This window comes from Schistocerca americana, chromosome 5, assembly GCF_021461395.2.
Source record: "Schistocerca americana isolate TAMUIC-IGC-003095 chromosome 5, iqSchAmer2.1, whole genome shotgun sequence".
NCBI lineage: Eukaryota > Metazoa > Arthropoda > Insecta > Orthoptera > Acrididae > Schistocerca > Schistocerca americana.
Genome location: NC_060123.1, coordinates 672,284,252 through 672,304,927, shown reverse-complemented (window position 1 = coordinate 672,304,927; position 20,676 = coordinate 672,284,252). Strand labels below are relative to the sequence as shown.

The window sequence follows — 20,676 nt, the reverse complement described above, 5'->3', positions numbered from 1 at the left end:
ACACGCATCAGGATTCTCCATAATGGGGTTTTCCCATTTCTGGCTACGCTGCTACTCTTTGTACCTGGACTCGTTCGTACTGCTCACCTAGGTGGAAGCTGGATCTGCCGTGCATCAAATTCACTTTACCTCATACCAATTGTAGGTGATCAGGCTTTGGAGGGCCCAACGGTACCGACAGGCTGCCGTGTCATACTCAGCCCACAGGCGTCACTGGATGCGGATATGGAAGGGCAAGTCGTCAGCAGACCACTCTCCCGGCCGTTTACGAGACCGGAGCCGCTACTTCTCACTCAAGTAGCTCCTCAGTTAGCCTACAAGGGCTGAGTGCAGCCCGCTTGCCAACAGCGCTCGGCAGCCCGACAGCGCTTAACTTCGGTGATCTGTCGGGAACCCGGTGGACGGTCAGTTGGCTCGTCTACATACTCGTGAAGTTACAGATGGTCTCTGAGTGATAAAGTTGCACTACAATTACGTGACTGAATGGTTTGTGACTTCCCAGATTACTAGTATTGATTTCTTCCCACAATATATTTTGCAATTGAGTTTAATGTGGAACGTTCAACTTTTCACAGCAGATGGGCTCAATATCCAGTTTTATTTTACTTATCTAAAGTTTCAAGTAGTTTATCTCGTTGCGCTTCACTCACAGCAAGTAATATGTCAGACATTATTCCTAATATGTGATAATTTTCTTTTTACTGTTGTATCCAGATAGTAATGTAAAGGAGGCATACCGCCTGTTGAATTGGTTGTTTATGAAATATGATAACATGTAATCAGGTATTGAACAATGTATTAAATCTGAGCATAATTTGGGATTTTTTCAAGCTTCATCCATTCCCCATAGTCTGTGTTCTATACGTCTATTTATTCTAGCACACAACCTCAGTCCTTTTTTTTTTTTCTCAAATTACATTTACATACCACGAATTGTATCTATAAGACACAATTCTTACACTTGTTGATTTAGTAGCTGTATGAGGTCAAGTATAAGGATTATAGTTTGTTTGTCCTGGTTAACTATTCTTAAATCCTCTTTAATTATTCTGAAGCGCTTCGAGAAAGTTCTTGCTGTTGTGAAAAATAGAACAAAGTTAGTTGCGTTTATTCATATATGGGTGAGCGTTATATAAAGGGATAACATTTCAGGGCATAAAAACCAGGGATCAACGTCTCTTATGAGCTTTCACGTTAAAATTAGTGTTAGTGACAGTATTCTAACACTTATGTTGTTGTATTGTACTCTTTCTTAAAAGGACCTGGTTAGAATATAGTTCGGCACGATCACTGAATTCTGCAAAGCACGTGAGACGATGCAAGTATATTAGCTACCTATTGCCTTCTGATCAATTGTTTCAGTGTCCCTGAATACGAGAATCATCAGACCAATATGCATTATGCTACCATTCTGTTGAATAATCTTGAATTAGGAAAAATTCCGATACTTACCTCATCATCAATCCATCGACATCTGTTGTCAGGTTATGGCTTCCTCCCAAGTTTTCCGTGCATTTATGGTTGATCAGACGTATGTGTCACTTAGATCTGCCACCCAGACCCATACGCACTGGTAAATTGCAGTGAAGCAGTAGTTATTTATCGCAGACCAATTACTGGAAGCAGTGGCATCCATGAAGTATCTAGGGGTGCGCGAATGTAGTAGGGTAAGGGCGGCTCGAGCCCACTTTTGATATCAAATGGACATCAAATTAATACGCAAATTAATTAAATTCGTCAGTTATTTATGCCCACCCCTTTCCCCATCACGATCACCCCCACACCACGCCAGGATGATGTCATGTGCTTACCTCAGCTGGCACGTGGGTAACTGTCCCCACCCCCTATGCCACCTCCTCCCTCCCCCCCCCCTCCCACCCCCCAACCAGCCCTATTGGCAGGAATTTCGAATCTTGATGGGAAGTTCGAATTTTGAAGGGAATTTAAAAAATGAAAAATGTTGGGAATTTATTTGTTGCAGGGGTGTGTCGACATCCGAGACCGTCCTCCCCCCCCCCCCCCCCCCCCCGACCCCGTCCGGGAATCGGCGAGAAATTAAAAATGGCTGTGCCCTTTCAGGGAATCGAATCCTGATCCTTCTGGACAGAACGCTCAAGTGGACCCCTCCTCCCCCCCCTCCCCCTCCCACCCATTCACCCGCCAACACATGGAAACTGCCCAGATGCGGGACAGGAAGATTGGTCCAGTGTACTTTATTAATTTTGGTTGGAAAGCTGAAGTAAAGATCGGTCATAATTACGTAATTAATCATAAAGATTGGTCCTAATTACACAACTACACAACTATACGCATATCGCTACACAAGAGCTGTCTAAAATCGCAATACAGCTCAAAATTGACGATGCTATACAACTGGTGTTATCATGCTAGGGAAAAAAATTCACAATACCAGTACAAACTATCGGCAGACACACTTAAACGCTACCCTTCACCTATAAGCTGGTGGGAAAAGAGACTGAGGTGGAAGGTACTATCTTTATTTTTGCTGACAAATATTTTCAATTGGCGAGGTACTGGTATTGGACAGAGAGGAGTTTAGTAAGTGTATTACCTGTAAAACGTACTGCTGTAAACTGCATCTATCACTGATTGACGTCAGAGTTCACTTCAGATGCCTGGTCGACAATCACCCAGCAACCCAGGTAATCGAAGCCAATACATGCCACCACAACTGATGGAAAATGCTTCACTGCTCTAGATATACATCGAAACTCGTGAAAAAAAACAGCTCTAATCAATGGGCCATAATGCAACACATGTACTGGGGAAAATCGTCATCCCAAAAGACTGTAGAGGTGGCGGTCGTTGACCATGCATTCTCCTCAATGCTGAAATTAGAGGCCCTTTTACCCCATCTCATCCCTCTCTCTCCCTCCCTCCCTCCACCTATAGTGGGGACACAACCCCTTCAAACGGTCACCTGCTACTGAGAGCCTCACAGATTTTTTGCAGCCTATCACCCTTCTGTTGGCAGGCGAACGAAGCCAACACGTCTTGAGGCGATGGGCCTTTGCCAACACAAAAAGATGTAAGCCCAACTAAACAATAGGAGATATATGGAGGACTGCCTCAAGTGCAGCTTCTTTGTTCATCTAAAATTTAGCACCACAGCCCTGCCCCACACACCATGACCTTATCGGGCACAGCTGCCTAGAGCGACCACACACTGCTCTTGCAAGTGGCCACCATTCTGAATGTGAAAACTATAACAGTTGAATTTAGCATCAATGCGTCTCTCATAATCAAGAATCTATTAAAAAGGAAAACAAAATCGCAATGATAATAGACGTTCTCTTTCCATGGAAATAGGTGCAATCCATTTTCTTTTAGTTTTATGAACAAAGTGGGTATAATTTTTACATTCGAGTGTAGTATTCAATTTGCATCTCATTATTTTGCGATATTCAATTAAGTGCACCACCACCGATTACAAATGATCAGATTACGGAGACCTATACATGTCCATACTGCGTAAAATTGGAAAAAAAACTTCTACTGTTTCGCTGGGAAAACCGCCGATCACCATAAAATATCCTCGTTATTTCGAAATCATCATTGAAGGAAAGAAAAAGCGAGAATTTAAACTCTGAAGAAAAAAAATCTATGTTATGCAATTTCTTTCAGCTTATTGGACAAACTGCATGACCTGAGAGTGTCTCTCATGTTAAAATCAGTGTCCGTAAATAAACTGCCATGCACATATGTATTACAGACATTTCAGACATGTGACATAACATTACAGAATACAATCTTTCACACCATTTAGTCACATGTCGTAGAAAACATTATTATTTTACGTTTGACAACCAGAAGCTATAATTCAAGAGGACATTGCTATTTTCTACACTATGGCAAGTTCCGCTTTACCAAAGGCGTTTACGAAACAAATTGTGAGAGCCTGTCTTGTAATAGAACCTCGTATAAGATTTTACCATGTCTCTCTCTTCCAATAAATGGAAATCAAATAGCGTCTACATCTTTCTTTTGACATTTTTGATCCATTACTCACCTCTACCGGCATGTCTGTAAAGTTTCTATCGTACAGCAGATCCTTACATTCTAGTTTTGGAAGCAATTTGATCATCACAGCTTGTTTCATGAATTCTACTCACATGTCTGGAAGAACGCTATTATTTCTAGGTTCTACAATGAGCTATAATACAAGTGGTGTCTAATTTATAATTAGATATTATTAAATATGAAATAACATAGGACTTGAGGTAACACCTATTTTTAAAAGATACAATCATGACGATAATAATAAAAACAGTCATAGTGCCATGAGAACAGATACAATCCTTCCTATAAGATTTTACAGCATATCTCTCCCTCTTCCGATATATCATGTTGACATCAAGCAAATTACATTTAAACGTATCGCACCACTGGAGAAGATGGCCAGAATCCCAAGTCGCTTGCACAGATCTGCGTCAAGTTTTGTCGACTGTCCTGAAGGAATACGATATCCAACAGGCTATCTATCACAAGAGAGATTACTGTGTCGTTCCTTCATGGTTGTAACACATCTAAGCACTGTACGACTATAGCTTTGTACACTTCCATACATTTTGTTTATCTGCTATTACTTCGAGGTCTGTGTCAGCTGCTAAACTGACATTAACAAGTTTGGATCCATTGACTCTCCCAGAAAGCTGAACATTGCATGGTGTAAACAATACAACTCCCAGAACACACAGGTTGGTAGAAATAAAACATAGAGGCAATGTTTCGCATTGACAACGATGTGGAAGACAACGCAACATATGGAAACTGGAAGAGTTTGCGGCATTGTAGAACGTCTCCATCAGCTATCTGAAGGTGATGACCTATACAGTTAATTTCATCTTCCACAGTGACATGGACAAAGTTCAGGTCGTCTTGGACATGGTTCCCTTCAAGGAACTTGATGACACTTGTGCCTCTTTCGTGTCTCTGTTCGAACCTGGCCTGAGTTGCACCACCAATTAATAGGCACATATTTCTCTACATCCAGTTAAAGTGCCTCATTTCTTTCAGGTGCGTCTACCTCTTGTCTCCCTATGGATAGCTGTTAAGACTGGACTTGATCGCCTTCATGAAGCTGGTGTAACTGAACCTGTCAAAACTAGTGCTTGGGCCAAACCTCTGGTAGCCGTTAAGAAATCAAATGGCTCCTTACAGCTCTGTGGAGATTTTGAGTCCACAGTAAACGCCCATGCACATGGGGAAACCTACCACATTCCACATCTATTCCCAAAGCTTGTCAGCAGTGAATATTTTCTAAGACAGACCTCATTAATGCTTATTTACTGAGCCCACTGAATGAGGAATTGCAAAATGGTTCAAATGGCTCTGAGCACTATGGGACTTAACATCTGAGGTTATCAATCCCCTAGAACTTAGAACTACTTAAACCTAACTAACCTAAGAACATCACACACATCCATGCCCGAGGCAGGATTCGAACCTGCGACCGTAGCAGTCGCGCGGTTCCGGACTGAAGCGCCTAGAACCGCTCGGCCACCACGGCCGGCGAGGAATTGCAATGCATTATGGTCATCTGTACATGATTTGTCTTGTACAGCTAAAAACGTTTGCCCTTTGGGATCTCCTCTGCTCCAGCAATCTTCCAGAGATACTTGTAACAGTTAACTAAATCCATTTCCACGTGTACCAGTTACCTAGATAACTTCATAGTTATGGGTGCTATGTGCCAAGACCATCTGTGCAGCCTCTGCGCCCTTTTCACTGCAGTGTATGGTGCAGAATTCAAGTGCCACCTTTAAAAATGCTAGTTTTTTTTTTATTTTTCAGGAGCAAGTGAAATACCCTGGATGCTTGCTTAACAAACACATGATTCAGCCCACTGACGTTTTGGCTGTTGACTCCATCCCATGGCCCCAAAACACACAGGAGCTGCTAGCTTCTTTGGGTAAGGTGAATTATTATTCTAAGTTCCTCCGTCAAGCAGCCCACATTACGTACACACTCAACCAGTAGGAGAAGAAGGGCAATTCATTCTGGTGGTCGGCTACCTGTGATCACGCTTTCAGCCAGCTGAAGCACATGTTAAACGCATCGCCCTGTCTTATGCTCTTTGCTTCATCACATCCACTGGCTGCTGACGTTTTACCTATGGCGTTGGTGCAGTGCTGACGCACCATAACGACGATGATGCTGAACAACCCATTGCCTATGTGTTGAAGACACTGACGGCTGTTCAAAGAAACTACCCATAGAACGAGAAAGAAACTTTAGCAGTCGTCTTTGACACTAAGAAATTCCATTTGTATCTCTTTGGGACTAAGTTTATCCTCATTACTGACCACAAACCGCTTATGGACGGCTATAGAGGCACCATGGGTCATTATTCTGCAGGGGACTTCCCTGCCGCGTCGAGTTGCTTCACTACGCCGTGCAAAAGCAGGTCCGAAACGATACTAGGAGGTATCCCATAACTTCTGTCACCTCAGTGTGTATGAATAATTACATTTGTTGGGAACCTTCAGAGCGCTAGTCTTATTCGCACTAGTGTATTTTTTTGTTGTAAATATAAGTTGTGTTAAGTAATACGTCACGATGAACAGAGAAACAACTAAGGCAGTGAGAATCATAAGGACCCAAAGCACGTAAATAAAGGTTTGAGAAAAGTGGATGTTTGTGAAAATCAAATTTATAAGCAAACAGCAAGTCTCATAAGTCTGAACTGCTTTTTAACCAAGTCTCAACAACTTGTACTTCTTACGAAAAAAGTGATGTACCCAAAGCACGTAAATAAAGGTTTGAGAAAAGTGGATGTTTGTGAAAATCAAATTTATAAGCAAACAGCAAGTCTCATAAGTCTGAACTGCTTTTTAACCAAGTCTCAACAACTTGTACTTCCTACGAAACAAGCGATGTACCCACTTTGTGCTATAAAATACTAAGTATTATTAAGATTATAATTATTATTAATGTTATTTCACAAAGTTTCCACATATATGCTTTTGACAATAGTCTCTTTTGACAACTGTAGACATTGTAATTAATGTGAAACGAGAATCAGAAGATATAGAACATATACTAAATATTCATACAGAATCATGAACTGTTCCTACAGTTTCATGGCCCCCGTTTCCATCAAGCATTAAGGTTCTGTAAAAATTGCCAATACACCTCCGATTATGAAATATTACTACCACGTACATGATGTAGACACTAAATTATCTTGTCAGCCCACTTACGCTTTGTGAATTGGGCGCATTTTAAAATGAATATCCGACAAATCTTTGAGACAGCTTTTAGTGAATGCTTATAAATACAGTGGGTGCTACGGATATACAGGGTGGTCCATTGATCGTGACCGGTCCAAATATCTCAAGAAATAAGCGTCAAACGAAAAAACTACAAAGACAGAAACTTGTCCAGCTTGAAGGGGACAAGCAGATGGCGCTATGGTTGGCCCGCTAGATGGCGCTTCCATAGGTCAAACGGATATCAACTGCGTTTTTTTAACTAGGAACCCCTATTTTTATTACATATTCATGTAGTACGTAAAGAAATATGAATGTTTTAGTTCGGCCACTTTTTTCCCTTTGTGATAGATTGCGATGTAATAGTAACAAACGTATAAGTACGTGGTATCACGTAACATTCCGCCAGTGCGGACGGTATTTGCTTCTTGATACATTACCGGTGTTAAAATGGACCGTTTACCAATTGCGGAAAAGGTCGATATCGTGTTGATGTGTGGCTATTGTGATCAAAATGCTCAACGGGCGTGTGCTTTGTATGCTCCTCTGTATCCTGGACGACATCATCCAAGTGTCCGGACCGTTCGCCGGATAGTTACGTTATTTAAGGAAACAGGAACTGTTCAGCCACATGTGAAACGTCAACCACGACAACAAATGATGATGTCCAAGTAGGTGTTTTAGCTGCCGTCGCGGCTAATCCGCACATCAGTAGCAGACAAATTGCGCGAGAATCAGGAATCTCAAAGACGTCGGTGTTGAGAATGCTACATCAACATCGACTGCACCCGTACTATATTTCAATGCACCAGGAATTGCATGGCGACGACTCTGAATGTCGTGCACAGTTCTGCCACTGGGCACAAGTGAAATCACGGGACGATGACAGATTTTTTGCACGCGTTCTATTTAGCGACGAAGCGTCATTCACCAACAGCGGTAACATAAACCGGCATAATATGCACTATTGGGCAACGAAAAATCCACGATGGCTGCGACAAGTGTAACATCAGCGACCTTGGTGGGTTAATGTATGGTGCAGCATTATGGGAGGAAGGATAACTGGCCCCCATTTTATCGATGGCAATCTAAATGGTGCAATGTATGCTGATTTTCTACGTAATGTTGTACCGATGTTACTACAAGATGTTTCACTGCATGACAGAATGGCGATGTACTCCAACATGATGGATGTCCGGCACATAGCTCGCGTGCGGTTGAAGCGGTATTGAATTGCATATTACATGACATGTGGATTGGTCGTCGAAGCACCATACCATGGCCCGCACGTTCACCGGATCTGACGTCCCCAGATTTCTTTATGTGGGGAAAGCTGAAGGATGTTTGATATCGCGATCCTCCGACAACGCCTGACAACATGCGACAGCGCATTGTCAATGCATGTGCGAACATTACGGAAGGCGAACTACTCGCTGTTGAGAGGATTGTCGTTACACGTATTGTCAAATGCATTGAGGGTGACGGTCTCATTTTGAGCATTTATTGCATTAATGTGGTATTTACACGTAATCACGCTGTAACAGCATGCGTTCTCAGAAATGATAAGTTCACAATGGTACATGTATCACATTGGAACAACCGAAATAAAGTGTTCAAACGTACCTAGGTTCTGTATTTTAATTTAAAAAACCTACCTGTTACCAACTGTTTGTCTAAAATTGTGAGCCATATGTTTGCGACTATTACAGTGCCATCTATCACAAAGCGAAAAAAGTGGTCCAACTAAAACATTCATATTCCTTTACGTACTACACGAAGATGTAGTAAAAAAGGGGGTTCCTATTTAAAAAACGCAGTTGATATCCGTTTGACCTTTGGCAGCGCCACCTAGCGGGCCAACCATAGCGCCATCTGGTTTCCCCCTTAAAGCTAGACAAGTTTCGTTCTTTGTAGTTTTTTCGTTTGACGCTTATTTCTTGAGATAGTTGGCCCGGTCACGATCAATGGACCACCCTGTAGGAAAAACTGGTTCAGCATAAGATGAAGAGATGTCAGGAGCATGCGTACATGCGACAATCTCAGAATTGATGACTGTGTGCTTTAGGTTCTTATCGTTCTCATCTCCTCAATTGTAATAAAAAGTACAAGACACAAACCTCTGCTGCTAGTAGGAAAAGAAGTTCAGATTGCTTGTGCAAGGAACAACTTAGAACTTTCTAATGGCGCTAGGTCTACCAATGTTAAATGCATTGTCCGCAGTCTTTCAGTACAAAACTTACAGATACTGAGTTGAAACACAACATCCGGACAAGGCCTCACCGAATGAACCATCTACATCTACATCTACATCCATACTCCGCAAACCACCTGACGGTGTGTGGCGGAGGGTACCTTGAGTACCTCTATGGGTTCTCCCCTCTATTCCAGTCTCGTATTGTTCGTGGAAAGAAGGATTGTCGGAATGCCTCGGTGTGGGCTCTAATCTCTCTGATTTTATCCCCATATATATATACGTAGGAGGGAGCAATATACTGCTTGACTCCTCGGTGAAGGTATGTTCTCGAAACTTCAACAAAAGCCCGTACCGAGCTACTGAGCGTCTCTCCTGCAGAGTCTTCCACTGGAGTTTATCTATCATCTGCGTAACGCTTTCGCGATTACTGAATGATCCTGTAACAAAGCGCGCTGCTCTCCGTTGGATCCTCTCTATCTCTTCTATCAATCCTATCTGCTACGGATTCTACACTGCTGAGCAGTATTCAAGCAGTGGGCGAACAAGCGTACTGTAACCTACTTCCTTTGTTTTCGGATTGCATTTCCTTAGGATTCTTCCAATGAATCTCAGTCTGGCATCTGGTTTAACGACGATCAACTTTATATGATCATTCCATTTTAAATCACTCCTAATGCGTACTCCCAAATAATTTATGGAATTAACTGCTTCCAGTTGCTGACCTGCTATATTGTAGCTAAGTGATAAGGGATCTTTCTTTCTATATATTCGCAGCACATTACTCTTGTCTACATTGAGATTGAATTGCCATTCTCTGCACAATGCGTCAATTCGCTGCAGATCCTCCTGCATTTCAGTACAATTTTCCATTGTTACAACCTCTCGATATACCACAGTATCATCCGCAAAAAAGCCTCAGTAAACTTCCGATGTCATCCACAAGGTCATTTATGTATATTGTGAATAGCAACGGTCCTACGCACACGCACACCTAAAATGACTCTTACTTCGGAAGACTTCTGTCCATTGAGAATGACATGCTGCGTTCTGTTATCTAGGAACTCTTCAATCCAATCATACAATTGGTCTGATAGTCCATATGCTCTTACTTTGTTCATTAAACGACTGTGTGGAACTGTGTCAAAACGCCTTGCGGAAGTCAAGAAACACGGCATCTACCTGGGAACCCGTGTCTATAGCCCTCTGAGTCTCGTGGAAGAATAGCGCGAGCTGGGTTTCACACGATCGTCTTTTTCGAAACCCATGCTGATTCCTACAGAGTAGATTTCCAGTCTCCAGAAAAGTCATTATACTCGAACATATTACGTGTTCCAAAGTTCTACAACTGATCGACGTTAGAGATATAGGTCTATAGTTCTGCACATCTGTTCGACGTCCCTTCTTGAGAACGGTGATGACCTGTGCCCTTTTCCAATCCTTTGGAACGCTACGCTCTTCTAGAGACCTACGGTACACCGCTGCAAGAAGGGGGGCCAGTTTCTTCGCGTACTCTGCGCAAAATCGAACTGGTATCCCATCAGGTCCAGCGGCCTTTCCTCTTTTGAGCGATTTTGTTTCTCTATCCCTCTGTCGTCTATTTCGATATCTACCATTTTGACATCTGTACGACAATCTAGAGAAGGAACTACAGTGTAGTCTTCCTCTGTGAAACAGCTTTGGAGAAAGAGATGTAGTATTTCGGCCTTTAGTCTGTCATCCTGTGTTTCAGTGCCATTTTGGTCACAGAGCATCTGGACATTTTGTTTTGATCCAACTACTGCTTTGACATAAGACTAAAATTTCTTAGGATTTTCTGCGAAGTCAGTATACAGAACTTTACTTTCGAATTCGTTGAACGCCTCTCGCGTAGACCTCCTCACACTACATTTTGCTTCATGTAATTTTTGTTTGTCTGCAATGCTATGGCTATGGTTACGTTTGGTGTGAAGTTCCCTTTGCTTCCATAGCAGTTTTCTAACTCGGTTGTTGTACCACGGTGACTCTTTCCCATCTCTTACGATCTTGCTTGACACATACTCACTTCGTCCACTGATCCTCAACACTATCTGTACTTTGGATAAAACTTTTGTGTTGAGCCGTCAAGTACTCTGAAATCTGCTTTTTGTCACTTCTGCTAAACAGAAAAATGTTCCTACCTTTTTTAATATTTGTATTTACGGCTGAAATCATCGATGCAGTAACTGCTTTATGATCGCTCTTTCCCTGTTGTGCGTTAACTGTTTCAAATAGTTCGGGTGTGTTTGTCACCAGAAGGTCTAATATGTTACCGCCACGAGTGGGTTCTCTGTTTAACTGCTCAAGGTAGTTTCCAGATAATGCACTTAAAAAAATTTCACTGGGTTCTTTGTCCCTGCCACCTGTTATAAACGTTTGATTCTCCCAGTCTATATCTGGTAAATTAAAATCTCTACCCAAAACTATGACATGGTTGGGAAATCTACTCGAAATATTTTCCATATTTTCCTTCAGGTGTTCTGTCACAACAGCTGCTGAGCCATGGGGCCTATAGAGACATCCAATTACCATGTTTGAGCCTGCTTTAACCGCATTGTTGCACTTTTTATCGCTATAAACACGCCTCCCCCTTCACTTTCCAGCCTGTCTCTGCGGTACGCATTCCGATATGAGTTTAGAATTTCATTACTGTTTACCTCTGGTTTCAGCCAAATTTCCGTCCCTAGTACTATGAGGGCGTTGTGACTGTTTATTAATGAGAGCAGTTCTGGGACCTTTCTATAGTCGCTCCTGCAGTTTACTATTACCACATTAATATTGTCATTCCCTGTTGCGTTTAGCCTACTGCTGCCTTGTTGCGTCTCAGAAGGCATCTTGTCGGGCCTAGGGAGGGAATTCTCTAACCTAAAAACCCCACATGTCCACTCCATACGTACTCCGCTGCCCTTTGCTCTTTTGAGCTATTTTAATTGTTTTTCTATCCCTCTGTCGTCTATTTCGATATCTGCCATTTTGTCATCGGTGCGACAATCTAGAGAAGGAACTACAGTGCAGTCTTCCTCTGTGAAACAGCTTTGGAAAAAGACATTTAGTATTTCGGCCTTTAGTCTGTCATCCTCTGTTTCAGTACCATTTTGGTCACAGAGTGTCTGGACCATGACGTATGAAACTTGCGTAGGTTCGGATACAAGGGCGGAAATGCGGCGGCACAATCACAGCTGCTCTAAGTTGGCAGCCGTGGCAGATCGATAGCGTGTGGTGCACGGCGGCCGGCGCCGGGCGGCGGCAACGCCCCAGTCGCCCTTTCGCCGCACCAGGGTGTGGAGCAGTCGAGAGCAGCGTCTGTATCGAGCGACAAGATGGCGCGCCCTGGGCTGTGGCTGGCGGTGGCGCTGTGCATCTCTGCGCCGTGGCTGGGCGCCTGCGAGGACCGCAACCCGCGGGACCAGTTCTACGACGAGCTGGACCGCCTGCTGGGCTTACGGCCGGCCAAGGTGAGGCCCGCACCTAGTGCCAGCCGTGCCCCAACCCACACGTACGTCACACCGGCACTTCAGCCGTGTGCGACGCAGAACTGACACACTAGCAGCTACAACTCAGCAACTACCTTTCCTCCACTCTCTTCACCAATACAGGACGGGCCACTTAAATTTCGAGATCTCAGCCTTGGCTTGGAACCCGAGCGGTAACACCACGGACACTTTAATTTCCTCTGTCTATACTTTTACAAATAAATTCATAAAACTTTGTCAGCACGACCAAGAAGGATTCGGGATTCACACTCATAGCAGCAAAAGTTCAAAAACATAACAAAATAATTATGTTTTTTACAAGTGAAATTTCATCATTTTTTTCACTTACTATTAGCTACATTTGTCGCTATAGGCAAACTTTTCTTCGTAGGTAACAGACATTCTTCGATAAATTTTTCACAGCGTGCAAATCATACTTAGAAGTGTGTTAAACTATAGAATATATTTAATTTATGAAAAAATGAATGAGCTGTTACATTTTGAACTTCGTGTTTAGAAAACACTCAAATTTTATAGTTAATTATCTGAATTTTTACCACAGTTTTTAAGAGATTTTGAAGACTCTAGAGTCTTGCATTAAGGAGTTTGTTTTTAATAAGTAGTGCAAAATTCATCGAAGAATCTGTCCTACTTATGAAGAAAAGTGTACGTAAAGAACATAAAATGCAGCCAATAGTAAGTGAAAAAAATGATGAAATTTCACAAGTAAAAAAAAATTAGTTTGTTATGTTTTTGAGCTTCCGCTGCTATGAGTGTGAATCCTGAATCCTTTCCGATCATGCTGGCAAAGTTATATGAATTGATCTGTAAAAGTATAGGTAGTGGAAAGTAAAATGTCCTGTGGTGCCTCTCCTCCTCGAAGTCGTCCTGTTTGACGTTCTACCCCTCTTAACTCTTGGTAGCCGCCCAGGGATATTAATGCTGTTACTTATCACTGGCTGAAAAGGTGGAAGCGATTTCCCAGCAACCAAAACGGAAGATTAGTTTCGTCAGTACCTTAGCATCTACTGTGCAGATTAAACATTCGAGGGTAGCTGGTGTGGGTTTGCCGACGTAGAGTGTAGCACGAAATGCATTTTTTCTTCCATGCTTGATTCAACACATGGCACAGCATGTCCACGTGCAGTGTGAATCGCCTAGAACTTGCACACGTTTTATTTCACGAACGGTTTAAGACATCGAAACGAGGTATTCAGCAAATAATGGACGCAGTGTTACGTAATTTTTTCAAAATGGAACAATATACTCATTCGAATGCTCTTGAACATGCAACTACAAAGGTGTAACGTTTTTTAATGTTGGAGCTGCAACTTTTCACAGAAGTATCCGACAGATGTGTTAAAGTTGAGAGCCAACAAGGCCGCAATCGATTATTGTGGTGGAGCGTTCACCAAGTGTCCTTCTCATGAAAAGGCTCCATTGTTATATGCAGCAGGAGGATAGACCCATCCTGCTAAGATTTCCTTTTCGTCCCACCTTATATGACCAAGGTAAAGGGCCAGCTACGATAGCTATAAACGGCACTGTATGCTAAGTTCTAACGTATCAGAAGGGACTTGGGAAAACTATTTCAGGTATGTGTACCTACTCATGTTGAAGTGAGCAGCTTTAGTAGGAACTAGTTGATACCGCGGCGTTCACGTCAGAGCAGTCTTTCCCAGGTTAGCACTATTTTTGCCGAAAGTTTCAATGCGAGTAATAGCAAGCGTTAGTCTATATGTTTTCTAAGACTATCAAATGCGGTAGAAAAAAATTACATGGTTCCATTTTAAAAAAATGTACTTGCTTCAATATCTCGGTCGATACAAGCGTTAAGAGTACTATCCAAGTAACAACAAATACGCGTCTCTTTGCTTACAGCCACTTGCCGAAAACCTCCTTTCCATATCTTGAACCATTCACGATGTATGTGGCGAGCATGGCTTATTTTTACACGTGTGTCTAACCATGTACAGCCAGAAAAATTTCATTTCAAATTACGCTCTACACCCACTGAATTACACTAGCTATCCTTGAATGTTTAAATTACAAAAAAATGGTTCAAATGGCTCTGAGCACTATGGGACTCAACTGCTGTGGTCATTAGTCCCCTAGAACTTAGAACTAGTTAAACCTAACTAACCTAAGGACATCACAAACATCCATGCCCGAGGCAGGATTCGAACCTGCGACCGTAGCGGTCTTGCGGTTCCAGACTGCAGCGCCCTTAACCGCACGGCCACTTCGGCCGGCTTTAAATTACACAATAGTCGCTAAGGTACTGGTAAGTTTGGTCGCTGAGAAATCACTTCCAAATTCCAGAATGAGATTTTCACTCTGCAGCGGGTTGTGCGCTGATATGAAACTTCCTGGCAGATTAAAATTGTGTGCCGGACCGCGACTCGAACTCGGGACCTTTGCCTTTCGCGGGCAAGTGCTCTACCATCTGAGCTACCCAAGCACGACTCACGCCCGGTCCTCACAGATTTACTACTGCCAGTATCTCGTCTGCTACCTTCCAAACTTTGCAGAAGCTCTCCTGCGAACCTTGCAGAACTAGCACTCCTGGAACAAAAGGATATGGCGGAGACATAGCTTAGCCACAGCCTGGGGGACGTTTCCAGAATAAGATTTTCACTCTGCAGCGGAGTGTGCGCCCTTATGAAACTTCCTGGAAGATTAAAACTGTGTGCCGGACCGAGACTTGAACTCGGGAACTTTGCCTTTCGCGGGCAAATGCTCTACCCTCTGAGCTACCCAAGCGCGTCTCACGCCCCGTCCTCACAGATTTACTACTGCCAGTATCTCGTCTCATACCTTCCAAGCTTTACAGAAGCTCTCCTGCGAACCTAGCACTTGCCCGCGAAAAGCAAAGGTCCCGAGTTCGAGTCTCGGTCCGGTACACAGTTTTAATCGGCCAGGAAGTTTCGCTTGCAGATTCTTGGGCAGAAATCAGTAACAGATTTGCTTGATTCAGACGGTTACCGTGACTTGTCCTGCGAGCAAATAAGACGCGAGGTCTCGAAATGACTGCAGTATGGTAGGCGAATTGTCGTTCCAACACCGCCCCTCCTCCTTTTGCCCAGTAGGTACCATCAGATCCTCATCTTTAGCACAATAAGAAGAACGACGCCGATCTTTCCGAGACAAAACTACTCACAGTGGGGTTTAATCTGCTGTGCAAGGCAATGTGTTACATTACATTTATCTTCTGCCCGGAACGTATCAAATTCCATACAAGTTTGCAAGAAAATGCGTGCTGCTGTTTGCTTGCATTCTAATATCAGATAAACCGTGAAGACCAATGTTGCCATGTTTTGTATCAGTTTGTTTAGTAAGAAAATAGATCATCTGGGAGTATATCACTAATGTAAAATCCATATTTGCTGCTTCAGCAGAAATTACCTCTTTCTTTACTGCGAAGGCCAAGTAAGATTACGAATTTCCTTTTCTTGACCTACACCAGTCGTATGTCGGCATAATTCTAGCTCTCTAGCTGACTTCACTACACATTCCATGCTACATAAGCCGTTCTCTGGATCAGTGTGAGATATAGTAAGTGTACTGTAACTGTCTGATTTCTTTCGGAGGGTGCCCCACATCTCATTTATTGTGCATATTCTTGTGAATGCGTCATTTGCATGTGCAACGCTTCTTTGACATATCATATATCGTTCTTTAAGTAAGGGCCTGCTTTCATTTGTATGTAGAATTGCTAGCGAAGCCATCAGAGAATTTAACAATAAGTGGTACTGCAACCGATGTTTTTGAAGCGTCTCAGATCAGCTTGACACGGAAAAAATAGCGGTAAACATTTGTTCTAGAGGTTTCTTAAAGAAATGATTGCACAACATTGCTATTTATGTACGACTTAAATTTGAATATCGGTTTATTATAGACTAAGAACCCATCACAGTCGACTTAAAAAAAGACTGATATAGAAAGATTAAGACAATTATCATTTATTAATCGATCAGACAAACGTCAAGCTGGAAATAAATATGACCACTCTGTTCGATCCATCTGTATAAGTTCTGTAGTTGCTTTCAAAACATTTCACGAGCTTCTGCTAACATAGTCTGCTATTCTTTGAAACATGGGGAAGAAGGTTCTCTATCAAGAGCCTGAAAAATTTGTCTTCGCTGTCTCACGTGGGGACAGCCGTCAGTTTTTGCAGGGTGAGGTCACCGGGTCTGCAGGCTAGCACGCCCCCGCCGCTGCCCGGACCTAGGAAGGCACCCACGGCTGCGCGCAACAGGAGCCAGGCAATCAATACGTGGCTCTAGCGACCCCGCAGATTGATTTCAGAGCTCAGTCTGACGTAAGCGCGAGTGACGTCACAGATAAACGTCCATCCACGCCTAATGGCACCATCTGGTGCAGCTGTCCCCTCGTGACCTTTACCCTTGGCAGTGCAGTGCTTTCTGCATTTTTGTTACAAAGTAACGACGTGTTTCGGCAGCACGCTAACACCTTCAGCAGCTTACACAAGCAGTTATCATTGAATCAAATGTATCCAGAACTACAATCATGTAAGGTTCTCAACGCGGTTTTGTGTCTTAGATACCTCATCGAGGGTGGGTAAATGCTTATTCCGTAATGTAATATTTTCTGAAATCAGTACTGTACTGCTTTAATTTGTGTAATTTTATCCGTGACTTGAGGGCGGCAGCTTGAACATAACAGGTTCTCGATAAGTAAATTCACGTTACTACAGCTGTTAGTGGCTTCCTCGTACCGTTTTTTTTCTTTAACTGCATGGCAGGATTCAAAGACAGGATAATTTGGTTAGTACACTTACGCGCAAAACAGCTGATTGGGAAGTTGTTCAAGATATATAGCAGGATGAAAATTTTTACTCACGGTGGGTCCCACAGCCGTCACAGATTGAGCAAATGGCAAAATCATTTCCACCTCGGCTGCGCTTTGTCGTAACTTATTATTATTGAACTACTCGACAAGTTCCTGCGCTCTGGCCATTTTCTAGAACTACATGCAATATAATCCTATACTATCTAAACGTTCTAAGTGCGCTCTTCACTTCATGCCACAGGGCACGAAAATAGTCTGTCATGAACAAAGTATCGCACAGTGGTGTCTGTTTGGATACTATGTTAGCTTTACGAGTCTTAAGCGGTTTTCAGTAAAACAGACACAGAAATTTCCTTTTGTGAGATACGTGCATGAGATGCGGAGCCTACCTGTCACATAGACGACCAAAGTGGAAATTTGGTTTTGTCATCTGCTGACTGAGCAAAGCTTACGTTCTTCAAGTACGGTGAGAGGGCACCAGTCAGTGTCAGCATATTTTCAGTGTTTTTTCAACTCTCTGCAAACGAAATAGGTGTACCTTATTTGCACACATCTTGTTTGGCGAAATAGTTTGAAAATTACCTGCCTCGTTTTGTAAAGAAGTAGTGCACTGGCATGCAGTTAGCTGGTTTAGTGTGAAGTATGAAAAAATGTTCCTACTTGGGACGCGTGACGCAATTGATATGAATGGTGAATAGCTTGTGCAGCAACTACCCCTGCCATAAAACACGTGAGAACTTGACACATGTTACCACCTCCATCTTTTATATCTCTAAAAACGGTTCTTGGCTACTGCAAACAACAGAAGCTCGCCACACTGAGGCAAACATCCTAGAAAAGCGGCTGGTTAAATTAATCATTCAAGGGTGCAGTAACTATAGGGGCATTGTAGGACATCACAATCTAATCCAGATAGAGAATACAAAACTTGTTTTTAAACTAATCATGTGAAGAAATGACAATGAATAATACAGAAAAATGTTCTGAAAATGGTTGAAAACTAAAAGCAAGTGAGTCTAAATACCGAGGGACTCGCTTTTAATTGGGAGACTGCAGGAAGCAAAAATAAGTTAGACTTCAACATCTGGACACCTCAAAAATGCAAGCTAAAAGAGACAAATATTTGAGAGAGGTAACTGATTTTGGAGAATGCGTGGCTAAATGAGTTAAATTTGAGCTGCCCAAAAGCTAGATTGCACTGCTGCCTGAGAGGGCACCAGTCAGCATCAGACAAGAGCCAGGAACCGTATCCTCTACAATCAAAGATCTCTCCAGACCCCGCACAGCTCCCAAGCTTCACTTGGAGGGAGATTGAATGCTGCTGCCAATATGATGAACAAATATGTTCCCTCTTCTACATAAAAAAAGAGGAAAGCAACAAAAACCTCCCACTCAGACCTTCCAAAACAGGATCATTACGAGTCATGAGGCTGGCAGTAGTATCAAAGAGTGTCTCTATTGGTCACCACATCTGGTGTCAGCAGTGTTACTTTTGATTGAAGAGTCCGTAATTTTGGACGAAAGCAACGAACTTTCTCACTCGAGGGATGCGCTTGTAAGTGGTTCCTCTTTGATATATGGACAGAAAGGCAAACGTCACCGTCAAGCACACTCAGGGGAAATCTGTGGCAGCTGGCGGTACCGTGCCTGTGGCAATCGGATTAGCGCCAGGACCTGCCCACAATAAGCATTGCGGCAAACACAACTTGTTTCCTGAAAACTGGCTGCCACCCTAGAGATGCTCGGTCTGTGCTCTCGAGACACCATGGAAAGCCTTCGGCCGACCTTACAGGACCGCTGAGCTGTCTGGACGCACTCCCTTCCGGCGAGAAGTAGAGTACTTCCCACTTCCAGAAAAAAAAATTGTGACAGGACAATTGTTGTTGTTGTGGTCTTCAGTCCTGAGGCTGGTTTGATGCAGCTCTCCATGCTACTCTATCCTGTGCAGGCTTCTTCATCTCCCAGTACCTACTGCAACCTACATCCTTCTGAATCTGCTTAGTGTATTCATCTTTTGGTCTCCCTCTATGATTTTTACCCTCCACGCTGCCCTCCAATGCTAAATTTGTGATCCCTTGATGCCTCAGAACATGTTCTACAAACCGGTCCCTTCTTCTTGTCAAGTTGTGCCACAAACTCTTCTTCTCCCCAATTCTATTCAATACCTCCTCATTAGTTATGTGATCTACCCATCTAATCTTCAGCAATCTTCTGTAGCACCACATTTCCAAAGCTTCTATTCTCTTCTTGTCCAAACTATCTATCGTCCCTGTTTCACTTCCATACATGGCTACACTCCATACAAATGCTTTCAGAAACGCCTTTCTGACACTTAAATCTATACTCGATGTTAACAAATTTCTCTTCTTCAGAAACGCTTTCCTTGCCATTGCCAGTCTACATTTTATATCCTCTCTACTTCGACCATCATCAGTTATTTTGCTCCCCAAATAGCAAAACTCCTTTACTACTTTAAGTGTCTCATTTCCTAATCTAATTCCTTCAGCATCGCCGGCCGGTGTGGCCGTGCGGTTCTAGGTGCTTCAACCCGGAACCGCGTGACCGTTACGGTCGCAGGTTCGAATCCTGCCTCGGGCATGGATGTGTGTGATGTCCTTAGGTTAGTTAGGTTTAAGTAGTTCATAGTGCTCAGAGCCTTCGGCATCACCCTACTTAATTCGACTACATTCCATTATCCTAATTTTGTTGATGTTCATCTTATATCCTCCTTTCAAGACACTGTCCATTCCCTTCAACTTCTCTTCCAAATCCTTTGCTGTCTCTGACAGAATTACAATGTCATCGGCGAACCTCAGTTAATTATCGCTTAATCGTGACAACGCTGAACCAAAATCACACAGCGATACGTGACAGTAAGGTTACAAGCTTTTTCATGCGAAAGTGGAAGAGTTAATTTTATTGCCCATAACATATCAATTCACATGTGTAA

General features: G+C 42.9%; 1 protein-coding gene across 1 annotated transcript in view; it reads left to right on the top strand.

Annotated features, from left to right (window-relative positions):
- Positions 1-12,761: 12,761 nt before the first annotated feature.
- The window catches only part of LOC124616627 (peptidyl-alpha-hydroxyglycine alpha-amidating lyase 2-like), a 184,607-nt gene continuing 176,692 nt past the window's right edge, over positions 12,762-20,676 (top strand). The window contains exon 1 of the mRNA XM_047144952.1: positions 12,762-12,896. Within this exon, the coding sequence (XP_047000908.1) occupies positions 12,762-12,896 (135 nt within the window). The remainder of the gene's footprint in view (positions 12,897-20,676) is intronic.